Raw genomic sequence first — 13,636 nt, 5'->3', positions numbered from 1 at the left:
TTTTATTCTTTATAAATACTTTTCACAAAATGAAGACTTGCCCGGGAGGAAACAGAGGAGACCTGAGAATATATTACATATCAGCATTCCTAATGATCCAGAACCAGAGACTGAAATGTGAAAATGATTGTTAATAGAATTAAAATGTAAAAAGGAATTAAAATGAAAATGTAAAAATGATTAATAGAATTAAAATGTAAAAATGAATGAAAATGAAAATGTAAAAATGATTAATAGAATTAAAATGTAAAAAGGAATTAAAATGAAAATGAATTAAAATTAAAATGTAAAAATGATTAATAGAATTAAAATGTAAAAATGAATGAAAATGAAAATGTAAAAATGATTAATAGAATTAAAATGTAAAAATAAATGAAAATGTAAAAATGAATGAAAATGAATTAAAATATAAAATGATTAAAATGTAAAAGTGATTGTTAATAGAATTAAAATATAAAAATAAATTAGAATTAAAATGTAAAATGAATTAAAATGAAAATGAATTAAAATGAAAATGTAAAAATGAATTAAATGAAAATGAATTAAAATGAAAATGTATAAATGAATTAAAATTAAAATATAAAAATGATTAATAGAATTAAAATGTAAAAATGAATTAAAATGAAAATGATTAAAATGAAAATATAATAATGATTAATAGAATTAAAATGTAAAAATAAATTATAATTAAAATGTAAACATGATAGAATTAAAATGTAAAAATTAATTAAAATGACTATGTAAAAATGATTATTGGAATTAAAATGTAAAAGAATGAAAATTAAAATGAAAAAATGATAGTTAATAGAATGAACTCCCCAGCTGCATGCTCAGCAATACTAATTACACGAATCCCTGTCGTGTTATCCTCCGACCAGTAGGTGTCGCCGCATACAACTCTCCTGCCTCGGGCTACTCTGTGGACCAATCAGAGAACGTCTTTGTGTTTGTGTACGCTGCAAATGATCTTCCGGCCGGGAAGCGGAGCGGCGTCCTCTCGGGTTCCGGAAGCTGGGTGGTTCCGTGTGTTTATTATTGGTCCGTCAGCCGTGTGCAGCCATGGCCTCCCTGGCCGGGGATGGGGCTCTGAAGCCGCTGCAGAGAGCCATGAAATTGGCGAACAGAGCCATCCAGCTGGACACGGGGAACCGGCACCGGGTGAGGAGGGGGATGGGAGGCCGTGTCACCATGCACAGGACTGATGCTTGTCATCACTGGGGACATTCAGAATTCATTGACATCAACACTCACTGATCACAGACCCTGGTGAGGGGCTGGGCCCCGGGCCCCTCGATATCCGCTTTGTGTCCGGGGGAATCGTTTTATTTCTCACATACCCAATAAATCAGAATTTCTTCTTTTTTTGCTAGAAAATGACATGGAACCCCAAAACTCCATCTATTCTCTGGAGACGGAGACCCTGGGGAATAAAATGGCAGATGTTGCAATTATTTTGGTGTGCAGCCATTTATCAAATGTCAGATTTCAGTAAAAAAAACACTAAATGAATTTCAGCAAATGCAATATAATACCCGATTGGAAGATGTCATGACGAGTAAGAAGATACCAAACGTGTCAAGACTTAAAGGATACGTTCACCTTTCATAACATGACACCCAATTGTAGTGTAACCTGCTATGAATAGACCGGCCCCCCATCACCCATTTTGACAGCTAGCGGGGGATCTTCACCAAGTCGCCCACCCTCTAGCTGTAACCCCAGACCCCGCATTCGCCATAGCCGCTGTCCCCGGACCCCGCATTCGCCATAGCCGCTGTCCCCGGACCCCGCATTCGCCATAGCCGCTGTCCCCGGACCCCGCATTCGCCATAGCCTCTGTCCCCGGACCCCGCATTCGCCATATCCTCTCTCCCCGGACCCCGCATTCGCCATATCCGCTCTCCCCGGACCCCGCATTCGCCATATCCGCTCTCCCCGGACCCCGCATTCACTGTATACGCTCTCCCCGGACCCCGCATTCACTGTATCCGCTCTCCCCGGACCCCGCATTCACTGTATCCGCTCTCCCCGGACCCCGCATTCACTGTATCCGCTCTCCCCGGACCCCGCATTCACTGTATCCGCTCTCCCCGGACCCCGCATTCGCCATAGCCGCTGTCCCCGGACCCCGCATTCGCCATAGCCGCTGTCCCCGGACCCCGCATTCGCCATAGCCGCTGTCCCCGGACCCCGCATTCGCCATAGCCGCTGTCCCCGGACCCCGCATTCGCCATAGCCGCTGTCCCCGGACCCCGCATTCGCCATAGCCGCTGTCCCCGGACCCCGCATTCGCCATAGCCGCTGTCCCCGGACCCCGCATTCGCCATAGCCTCTGTCCCCGGACCCCGCATTCGCCATATCCTCTCTCCCGGACCCCGCATTCGCCATATCCGCTCTCCCCGGACCCCGCATTCGCCATATCCGCTCTCCCCGGACCCCGCATTCACTGTATACGCTCTCCCCGGACCCCGCATTCACTGTATCCGCTCTCCCCGGACCCCGCATTCACTGTATCCGCTCTCCCCGGACCCCGCATTCACTGTATCCGCTCTCCCCGGACCCCGCATTCACTATATCCGCTCTCCCCGGACCCCGCATTCACTATATCCGCTCTCCCCGGACCCCGCATTCACTATATCCGCTCTCCCCGGACCCCGCATTCACTATATCCGCTCTCCCCGGACCCCGCATTCACTATATCCGCTCTCCCCGGACCCCGCATTCACTATATCCGCTCTCCCCGGACCCCGCATTCACTATATCCGCTCTCCCCCGGACCCCGCATTCACTATATCCGCTCTCCCCGGACCCCGCATTCACTATATCCGCTCTCCCCGGACCCCGCATTCACTGTATCCGCTCTCCCCGGACCCCTCAGTGTAAAATGTATATAAAGTGTTTGTATTTGTTGTGGATGAGGAGGTGGGGGGTTAGGACCCGTGTCTCTGCATGCTGTGAAGAATGGCGCTTGCAGCACAGTGTGAACTCCGGATGCTCCCCATTGGGGTCACTGTGCTATCATTCCTTCCAGAAGACAGGAAATCTGTGACAATCCTGTGTTGTGTGGACTGTACTCACCAAACTCGTATTACACCTTCTAATGACATGATTGTCCTGGTCTACAGGATACTGCAGATCACTGTCATCTCTCGCACAGGTGTAGCGGCTCCTCCCCTTCAGTCTCGCACAGGTGTAGCGGCTCCTCCCCTTCAGTCTCGCACAGGTGTAGCGGCTCCTCCCCTTCAGTCTCGCACAGGTGTAGCGGCTCCTCCCCTTCAGTCTCGCACAGGCGTGCCTGCTCCTCCCCTTCAGTCTCGCACAGGTGTAGCGGCTCCTCCCCTTCAGTCTCGCACAGGTGTAGCGGCTCCTCCCCTTCAGTCTCGCACAGGTGTAGCGGCTCCTCCCCTTCAGTCTCGCACAGGTGTAGCGGCTCCTCCCCTTCAGTCTCGCACAGGTGTAGCGGCTCCTCCCCTTCAGTCTCGCACAGGTGTAGCGGCTCCTCCCCTTCAGTCTCGCACAGGTGTAGCGGCTCCTCCCCTTCAGTCTCGCACAGGCTTGCCGGCTCCTCCCCTTCAGTCTCGCACAGGTTTAGCTGCTCCTCCCCTTCAGTCTCGCACAGGTTTAGCTGCTCCTCCCCTTCAGTCTCGCACAGGTTTAGCTGCTCCTCCCCTTCAGTCTCGCACAGGTTTAGCGGCTCCTCCCCTTCAGTCTCGCACAGGTGTAGCGGCTCCTCCCCTTCAGTCTCGCACAGGTTTAGCTGCTCCTCCCCTTCAGTCTCGCACAGGTTTAGCGGCTCCTCCCCTTCAGTCTCGCACAGGTGTAGCGGCTCCTCCCCTTCAGTCTCGCACAGGTGTAGCGGCTCCTCCCCTTCAGTCTCGCACAGGTGTAGCGGCTCCTCCCCTTCAGTCTCGCACAGGTGTAGCGGCTCCTCCCCTTCAGTCTCGCACAGGTGTAGCGGCTCCTCCCCTTCAGTCTCGCACAGGTGTAGCGGCTCCTCCCCTTCAGTCTCGCACAGGTGTAGCGGCTCCTCCCCTTCAGTCTCGCACAGGTGTAGCGGCTCCTCCCCTTCAGTCTCGCACAGGTGTAGCGGCTCCTCCCCTTCAGTCTCGCACAGGCGTGCCTGCTCCTCCCCTTCAGTCTCGCACAGGCGTAGCGGCTCCTCCCCTTCAGTCTCGCACAGGTGTAGCGGCTCCTCCCCTTCAGTCTCGCACAGGTGTAGCGGCTCCTCCCCTTCAGTCTCGCACAGGTGTAGCGGCTCCTCCCCTTCAGTCTCGCACAGGTGTAGCGGCTCCTCCCCTTCAGTCTCGCACAGGTGTAGCGGCTCCTCCCCTTCAGTCTCGCACAGGTGTAGCGGCTCCTCCCCTTCAGTCTCGCACAGGCTTGCCGGCTCCTCCCCTTCAGTCTCGCACAGGTTTAGCTGCTCCTCCCCTTCAGTCTCGCACAGGTTTAGCTGCTCCTCCCCTTCAGTCTCGCACAGGTTTAGCTGCTCCTCCCCTTCAGTCTCGCACAGGTTTAGCGGCTCCTCCCCTTCAGTCTCGCACAGGTGTAGCGGCTCCTCCCCTTCAGTCCTCGCACAGGTTTAGCTGCTCCTCCCCTTCAGTCTCGCACAGGTTTAGCGGCTCCTCCCCTTCAGTCTCGCACAGGTGTAGCGGCTCCTCCCCTTCAGTCTCGCACAGGTGTAGCGGCTCCTCCCTTCAGTCTCGCACAGGTGTAGCGGCTCCTCCCCTTCAGTCTCGCACAGGTGTAGCGGCTCCTCCCCTTCAGTCTCGCACAGGTGTAGCGGCTCCTCCCCTTCAGTCTCGCACAGGTGTAGCGGCTCCTCCCCTTCAGTCTCGCACAGGTGTAGCGGCTCCTCCCCTTCAGTCTCGCACAGGTGTAGCGGCTCCTCCCCTTCAGTCTCGCACAGGTGTAGCGGCTCCTCCCCTTCAGTCTCGCACAGGTGTAGCGGCTCCTCCCCTTCAGTCTCGCACAGGTGTAGCGGCTCCTCCCCTTCAGTCTCGCACAGGTGTAGCGGCTCCTCCCCTTCAGTCTCGCACAGGTGTAGCGGCTCCTCCCCTTCAGTCTCGCACAGGTGTAGCGGCTCCTCCCCTTCAGTCTCGCACAGGTGTAGCGGCTCCTCCCCTTCAGTCTCGCACAGGTGTAGCGGCTCCTCCCCTTCAGTCTCGCACAGGTGTAGCGGCTCCTCCCCTTCAGTCTCGCACAGGTGTAGCGGCTCCTCCCCTTCAGTCTCGCACAGGTGTAGCGGCTCCTCCCCTTCAGTCTCGCACAGGTGTAGCGGCTCCTCCCCTTCAGTCTCGCACAGGTGTAGCGGCTCCTCCCCTTCAGTCTCGCACAGGTGTAGCGGCTCCCCCCCTTCAGTCTCGCACAGGTGTAGCGGCTCCCCCCCTTCAGTCTCGCACAGGTGTAGCGGCTCCCCCCTTCAGTCTCGCACAGGTGTAGCGGCTCCCCCCCTTCAGTCTCGCACAGGTGTAGCGGCTCCTCCCCTTCAGTCTCGCACAGGTGTAGCGGCTCCTCCCCTTCAGTCTCGCACAGGCGTGCCTGCTCCTCCCCTTCAGTCTCGCACAGGCGTAGCGGCTCCTCCCCTTCAGTCTCGCACAGGCGTAGCGGCTCCTCCCCTTCAGTCTCGCACAGGCGTAGCGGCTCCTCCCCTTCAGTCTCGCACAGGCGTAGCGGCTCCTCCCCTTCAGTCTCGCACAGGCGTGCCTGCTCCTCCCCTTCAGTCTCGCACAGGCTTGCCGGCTCCTCCCCTTCAGTCTCGCACAGGTTTAGCTGCTCCTCCCCTTCAGTCTCGCACAGGTTTAGCTGCTCCTCCCCTTCAGTCTCGCACAGGTTTAGCGGCTCCTCCCCTTCAGTCTCGCACAGGTGTAGCGGCTCCTCCCCTTCAGTCTCGCACAGGTTTAGCTCCTCCTCCCCTTCAGTCTCGCACAGGTTTAGCGGCTCCTCCCCTTCAGTCTCGCACAGGTGTAGCGGCTCCTCCCCTTCAGTCTCGCACAGGTGTAGCGGCTCCTCCCCTTCAGTCTCGCACAGGTGTAGCGGCTCCTCCCCTTCAGTCTCGCACAGGTGTAGCGGCTCCTCCCCTTCAGTCTCGCACAGGTGTAGCGGCTCCTCCCCTTCAGTCTCGCACAGGTGTAGCGGCTCCCCCCCTTCAGTCTCGCACAGGTGTAGCGGCTCCCCCCCTTCAGTCTCGCACAGGTGTAGCGGCTCCTCCCCTTCAGTCTCGCACAGGTGTAGCGGCTCCTCCCCTTCAGTCTCGCACAGGTGTAGCGGCTCCTCCCCTTCAGTCTCGCACAGGCGTGCCTGCTCCTCCCCTTCAGTCTCGCACAGGTGTAGCGGCTCCTCCCCTTCAGTCTCGCACAGGTGTAGCGGCTCCTCCCCTTCAGTCTCGCACAGGTGTAGCGGCTCCTCCCCTTCAGTCTCGCACAGGTGTAGCGGCTCCTCCCCTTCAGTCTCGCACAGGTGTAGCGGCTCCTCCCCTTCAGTCTCGCACAGGTGTAGCGGCTCCTCCCCTTCAGTCTCGCACAGGTGTAGCGGCTCCTCCCCTTCAGTCTCGCACAGGCTTGCCTGCTCCTCCTCTTCAGTCTCGCACAGGCTTGCCGGCTCCTCCCCTTCAGTCTCGCACAGGTTTAGCTGCTCCTCCCCTTCAGTCTCGCACAGGTTTAGCTGCTCCTCCCCTTCAGTCTCGCACAGGTTTAGCGGCTCCTCCCCTTCAGTCTCGCACAGGTGTAGCGGCTCCTCCCCTTCAGTCTCGCACAGGTTTAGCTCCTCCTCCCCTTCAGTCTCGCACAGGTGTAGCGGCTCCTCCCCTTCAGTCTCGCACAGGTGTAGCGGCTCCTCCCCTTCAGTCTCGCACAGGTGTAGCGGCTCCTCCCCTTCAGTCTCGCACAGGTGTAGCGGCTCCTCCCCTTCAGTCTCGCACAGGTGTAGCGGCTCCTCCCCTTCAGTCTCGCACAGGTGTAGCGGCTCCTCCCCTTCAGTCTCGCACAGGTGTAGCGGCTCCTCCCCTTCAGTCTCGCACAGGTGTAGCGGCTCCTCCCCTTCAGTCTCGCACAGGTGTAGCGGCTCCTCCCCTTCAGTCTCGCACAGGTGTAGCGGCTCCTCCCCTTCAGTCTCGCACAGGTGTAGCGGCTCCTCCCCTTCAGTCTCGCACAGGTGTAGCGGCTCCTCCCCTTCAGTCTCGCACAGGTGTAGCGGCTCCTCCCCTTCAGTCTCGCACAGGTGTAGCGGCTCCTCCCCTTCAGTCTCGCACAGGTGTAGCGGCTCCTCCCCTTCAGTCTCGCACAGGTGTGCCTGCTCCTCCCCTTCAGTCTCGCACAGGTGTACCTGCATCATCTAGTCTTTTCTCCCCAGCCTGTCTCTGGCCCCGCCCCTTTCATTCAGTAGTGCCCACCTCATATCCTGGCTGGAGGATATCCAGCATCATCCAGCCCCACCCCCAACACACACAGCCCCCCCCCCCCCCTACACACACACAGGCTGCCATCCAGCCATAAAGGTATTTTGATATTTGCATAACCCCTCCCTGATGCAAGAAGTGGGTTGGTCTTCCTCCCCAGCCTGTCCCAGGCTCCTCCCCTTTCATACACTGGATTCCAGTTCCATCAATGACGGAGGCTCAGAATAACACAGAACATCCACTTGGTGAAGCTATCCCGGCCCTTCCCCCGATGGGGATGGAAGTTTCCTCGGTATTTAGTACAGTGTCCCTCTGTAGCATTGCCAGCGCGCAGGATGATTTTTCCTGGCTTCTCTCTTGCAGGAGGCCTATGTGGAGTACCTGAGGAACGTCACTTTTATATCCCAGTTCCTGGCGGATGAGGCTGAGCAGAGAGGTAACCGTTCTATTCCCCTCCATACAAAGCTGAACATTTCATAACAACCTATCTAATGACACTGCATGGAAAGTCGCTGTGTGGGACCGAGGCGCATCGAATACTCAGATGATTCTCTGCAGTTCAAGTAAATGTGGAACTTACTGCATATGACCACTAGATGGCACTGCATATAATAGGAAATACATATGCTCCTCGGTGCCATCTAGTGGTCATAATGTGTTTTCCTGCAGTAGGGCTCCCCTCTTAAAGTGGAAGCTCGGCTTATTGGCCTAAACCCCCCCCACTGCCATATTTGGGGGCAAGGGGAGGAATCGGTACCTAATTTTGACAGGTACCTGCTCCCACTTCCGGCTCAGTTCACCGCGGCTCCCTCCTCCCTCCCACAATCTCCTGGGAACCTTCACAGGTCCCAGAAGACTGCCGGACCAATCGGAATGCACAGCATGACTTGCGCATGCGCAGTGGGTACCCGGCTATGAAGCCACAAGTGCCTAGTAGTTCCTCTGACTGAGAGAGCCGAGCGCCAGCTCCAAGAAACGGTCCCAGCATCACTCCGGTACAACTGCGGACAGTCCGACATACAGGTACATTGCTGGTCCGGAAGTAGTTAAAGTGGTTGTAAACCCTCCATATACCCAGTGAAGTGACCGGCCTCAGGTGATACACAGAGATGAAACAAATCCTCCTACAGAAGTTGTACCTGTTTATCTACAGTACTCTCTTCTCTACAGGTGTTTGAAGTGGAGAATTTATACATCTTGTCTGAGATTTCAGAAAGCGCGAGGTGCTGAAGTTACACCCTGCAGAGCTCAGTGAGAGCTGATTGGGGGGAAGAGGAATACCCCCCCGCCCCTTCACACAGGAACAGAACTGAGGCTGTCAATCACAGGCTGTGTGCTGGAGCTTCCTTCCCTGTCACCTTTTATCTCTTGGTGTCAGGAAAACCTGTCAGAATTGATTCATGCAGATAGCAGAGGAAGGAGGTGGCAGACAGAAGTGACACTTTTGTGCTCTGGACTGAGACAAGTACACACTATAGAGGGATGTGCTTTGTTCATCTTTCATGTCTGAGGTTTGCAGCCACTTTATTGTACGGCCAGTTTTAGTTACAGGAATAAATGTTCCCATGAGAAGATTTCCCCTCCGGTCTGGTGACAACTGTTGGGTTTCCCGTCACTTTCTCTTTCCACTGCAGCGGTTCCCGAATGTCGAGGATGAATCTCCTCAGTGATGACAGAGAACTTGCCGGAGGCTCCACCCCTTTGCCACTCCATCCCAAACTAAACCGAAAACTTTTGGCTCTCCCGACCCCATATTGAATGACCCCCCCTAAGTGCAGCGCTGTGTTTTCTTCTTGTCGGTCACAAGGGGTCCAGGCAGGATTTGTTACATCGTTGTTCTGTGTATCCTCAGCCCCATACATGGTGAATGGGATGCCGGAGGATTCATCAGGCGCTGTGATTGGTCAGATTATTTATTTCAGAGAGATCCTACAATGATTTTTTTTCTGGCTTGGCAGGGGGGGAGTCGTTGAACCCTGACTCACACAAGATGCTGAAGGTGGCTGAGCAATGCCTGGAGAGGGCGCGGACCACAGCAGATAATCTAGGTGAGTCCATATACACCCGCTAATACCCCCCCTGAACATGGGGGAGGGGGGGGGGGTTCAACTTCTGGGGAAATGATGCGCACAACAAATGTCGCCAAAACGTTTGGCTGGAGTAACCCAACTCTGGGCACGAGAACCCTTCCAGACTGAGAAAAGTAAACGCACCAAAGGGCTCCATGTACACTGCAGCTGATAAACTGACGTTCAGGAGATGTTCTGTGTTTTTTCCCAGCAGCCCCTGAACTCTCCCTAATGTCCTTCTATGTCTCCGTGTACACAGAGTCCTGTACAGGCAGTGGAGTTTGCAGTCATTTAGAACGCACCAAACGCATTCAGGAGGAGATTTTACTGGCATTTCAAACGCTTCTCAACGCAGCTAACCACATTTATAAGCGTTTGCGTTTATAATTATTATTATTCAGGATTTATGGCGCCAACAGTGTGCTCAGCGCTGTACAATATAACGGGAGACAATACAGCAACAATACAGATCAATACAAGAGGGATAGGAGGGCCTGATCCTGGGAGCTTACAATCTAAGGGGGAGGGGCTGATCCTGGGAGTTTACAATCTAAGGGGGAGGGGCTGATCCTGGGAGCTTACAATCTAAGGGGGAAGGGCTGATCCTGGGAGCTTACAATCTAAGAGGGAGGGCCTGATCCTGGGAGCTTACAATCTAAGGGGGAAGGGCTGATCCTGGGAGCTTACAATCTAAGGGGGAGGGGCTGATCCTGGGAGTTTACAATCTAAGAGGGAGGGCCTGATCCTGGGAGCTTACAATCTAAGGGGGAGGGGCTGATCCTGGGAGCTTACAATCTAAGAGGGAGGGCCTGATCCTGGGAGCTTACACTCTAGGAGGGAGGGGCTGATCCTGGGAGCTTACAATCTAAGAGGGAGGGGTTGATCCTGGGAGCTTACACTCTAGGAGGGAGGGGCTGATCCTGGGAGCTTACAATCTAAGGGGGAGGGGCTGATCCTGGGAGTTTACAATCTAAGAGGGAGGGCCTGATCCTGGGAGCTTACAATCTAAGGGGGAGGGGCTGATCCTGGGAGTTTACAATCTAAGAGGGAGGGGCTGATCCTGGGAGCTTACAATCTAAGAGGGAGGGCCTGATCCTGGGAGCTTACACTCTAGGAGGGAGGGGCTGATCCTGGGAGCTTACAATCTAAGAGGGAGGGGCTGATCCTGGGAGCTTACAATCTAAGGGGGAAGGGCTGATCCTGGGAGCTTACAATCTAAGGGGGAGGGGCTGATCCTGGGAGCTTACAATCTAAGGGGGAAGGGCTGATCCTGGGAGCTTACAATCTAAGAGGGAGGGGTTGATCCTGGGAGCTTACACTCTAGGAGGGAGGGGCTGATCCTGGGAGCTTACAATCTAAGAGGGAGGGCCTGATCCTGGGAGCTTACAATCTAAGGGGGAAGGGCTGATCCTGGGAGCTTACAATCTAAGAGGGAGGGGCTGATCCTGGGAGTTTACAATCTAAGGGGGAGGGGCTGATCCTGGGAGCTTACAATCTAAGAGGGAGGGGCTGATCCTGGGAGTTTACAAATATAAGGGGGAGGGGCTGATCCTGGGAGCTTACAATCTAAGAGGGAGGGGCTGATCCTGGGAGCTTACAATCTAAGAGGGAGGGGCTAGTGGTACAAAAGGTAATAACTGGTGGAGGGGCTGGTAGGAGGAGTAGAAGATTCCATTATTAGCTGAGGGCAGGATAGGCTTCCCTGAAGAGATCGGTTTTCAGAGATCGCCTAAAAGTGAGCAGAGTAGGCGATAGTCTGATAGATTAGGGTAGAGAGTTCCAGCGGATGGGGGAGGCTCTGGAGACGAGCATGGGAGGAGGAGACAAGGGAGCTATAGAGAGAAACTTTTAGAAGCGTTTTTAACTGTCCCATGTCCAGATGCTGTCCGGAGCCTTTTTTTCTTCATCAGAAATGCATGCAAAGCGTTTTCCATGTATTCAAATGGACCCGGAACACCAGCGCAGTCAGTTGCAGGTTTTATGTGAAGGAAACAATGGTGGAACACACCGCATTCTGCTCATGATGGGATCCATAGTGACTACAACCAGAAAAGACCGGTCATCTCAACACATACCGCTCTCTCTGCTTCCGCTCTCCCCGGCTTCCGCTCTCCCCGGCTTCTTCCGCTCTCCCCGGCTTCTTCCGCTCTCCCCGGCTTCTTCCGCTCTCCCCGGCTTCTTCCGCTCTCCCCGGCTTCTTCCGCTCTCCCCGGCTTCTTCCGCTCTCCCCGGCTTCTTCCGCTCTCCCCGGCTTCTTCCGCTCTCCCCGGCTTCTTCCGCTCTCCCCGGCTTCTTCCGCTCTCCCCGGCTTCTTCCGCCTTCCCGGCTTCCTCCGCCCTCCCGGCTTCCTCCGCCCTCCCGGCTTCCTCCGCCCTCCCGGCTTCTTCCGCCCTCCCGGCTTCCTCCGCCCTCCCGGCTTCCTCCGCCCTCCCGGCTTCCTCCGCCCTCCCGGCTTCTTCCGCCCTCCCGGCTTCCTCCGCTCTCCCGGCTTCTCTCAAAATGTCTGAAATAGTTAATTATTTACTATTTTTCAGTGCATTCTGGGCATTTGTGAAGGTCAAATGAAAACAAAAAGAGGGCGCACCGGCCTAGTAGGTATCATACTCACAGTGGACATCACAATGAACAAAGGTGTTCAATCCATATAGCATCTGAGTCCACAACGATGGAACCGTGGATGACCAACTGATTGACGCGTTTCGAGGACTCTGAGGGCTCTGAGGAAGAGGCTGAGTCCTCGAAACGCGTCAGCCAGTTCATTGTGATGTGCCTGTGTTTTATATGTCTATTGTGAGTGTGATACCTACTTTTTTATTCTTTCAATAAATATTTTAAACAATAATGCACTCTGCCGGTGCGCCCTCTTTTTGTTTTTTTTCATTTGCATTTAGTGACTTTGAGCCGCTCCGGTCCGTTGAGGGCAGCAAGCAGTTCATATTTCAGAACATTGACATTATCATCCTAGCCTCTGCTGAGTCCATCCCCAGCGCAGGAGTAAAGTATTTGCTGCATTTGGGAGGGTCTCCTGAGGTTATCTTTTAAAAACTCTTCTAAACGCAAAAAACGCGCCTAAACACGGTATGTAAACGCAGCTAAACTAACATTTTTTAACCTCCGTTTTCCAGCAGTCCGTTTCCATCGTTCAGAAGAGTTTTCCAAACGCCCCACCGTGTACATGAACCCTAAAGCTGGCCAGAGACGGTTATTTCATTCAGCCAGATGGCTGAACTAAAAAAAATACAAACCCACCAAAGGCAGGCAATACGGGATTTGCTTTCTTTTTGTTGTTCAGCCTTCAGGTTGAAGAAAAGAAATCTTATTTCCCCATCCACACATTGGAAGTTGATGGGGGAATCCCTCCTGCAGAGCTTTTGTATCCTGGCAGCAGGGAGCCTTCCCCTCCATCAGAAAACACTCATTATCACTGCCAGCTATAGCCTACAGCAGGGGGTGTCAGACTCCATTTCATATCCCCGTATGAGGGCCGTATCAGCATTATGGGTGCCCTCAAATTGGCCGGTTGTATCTGTAAGACTGCATGTCCAGAGCACCCACCACCCCCCCCCCCATTACATCAGATGTCATGAATCCCACACCGTCCCTAACATCACCGTGGGGCAGAGCTAGAGAGCAGATAGTGCAGGGTCTGGAGGAGGACCAGAGGAGGGCTGGAGTCAGTCACCAGAGTCTGAATGCTGAGACCGGGGGAGGCAGAGATGAGGGGGTGCTGCAGCTGTATTGTGAGGTGCAGAATTTATCAGAGGAGTTCTATTCTACTTTCTGCTGCCAACTGCTAAGACAAGGTGGGGGCAAAGACAAGGGGGTACCTGCAGGAGAGGAGCAAGGGCCACATGAAATGGCATGGAGGGCCGGATTCGGCCTGCGGGCCTTGTGTTTGACACCTGTGGCCTACAACTACTGATCGAGTAGACATTTTCCAACAGGTCGAGAGCTCAACTTCTGTACCACCAGCCTGCCCGTAGATGGATCGAAATTCAGCCAGTCTCTACTGAAGCAGCTCAATTTCGACCCATCTACGGCCGGCTTAAGAGATTCCTCCATTCACATAAACGAGGTGGATGGAAGAATGAATCCCTCCCCCCCCCCCCCCTCAGCCCGGGTTCACACTGATGTGGTGCGGAATTCTTAAAGGTTCCTGTGAGAATTCCACGCC

General features: G+C 54.1%; 1 protein-coding gene across 1 annotated transcript in view; it reads left to right on the top strand.

Annotated features, from left to right (window-relative positions):
* The first annotated feature begins 967 nt into the window (after window positions 1-967).
* Window positions 968-13,636, top strand: part of LOC149431339 (VPS9 domain-containing protein 1-like) — a 61,480-nt gene continuing 48,811 nt past the window's right edge. The window contains 3 exon segments of the mRNA XM_089665649.1: window positions 968-1,158; window positions 7,757-7,829; window positions 9,352-9,441. Coding sequence (XP_089521775.1) covers window positions 1,060-1,158; window positions 7,757-7,829; window positions 9,352-9,441 — 262 coding nt within the window. The 5' untranslated portion in view covers window positions 968-1,059.

The sequence above is a fragment of the Staurois parvus genome, unplaced genomic scaffold (assembly GCF_062004578.1).
Source record: "Staurois parvus isolate SC_StPar_1 unplaced genomic scaffold, SC_StPar_1.0 ptg002289l, whole genome shotgun sequence".
Classification (NCBI taxonomy): Eukaryota; Metazoa; Chordata; class Amphibia; order Anura; family Ranidae; genus Staurois; species Staurois parvus.
Note: the sequence above shows the minus strand (reverse complement) of the source record. Positions and strands in the feature narration are given on the sequence as shown.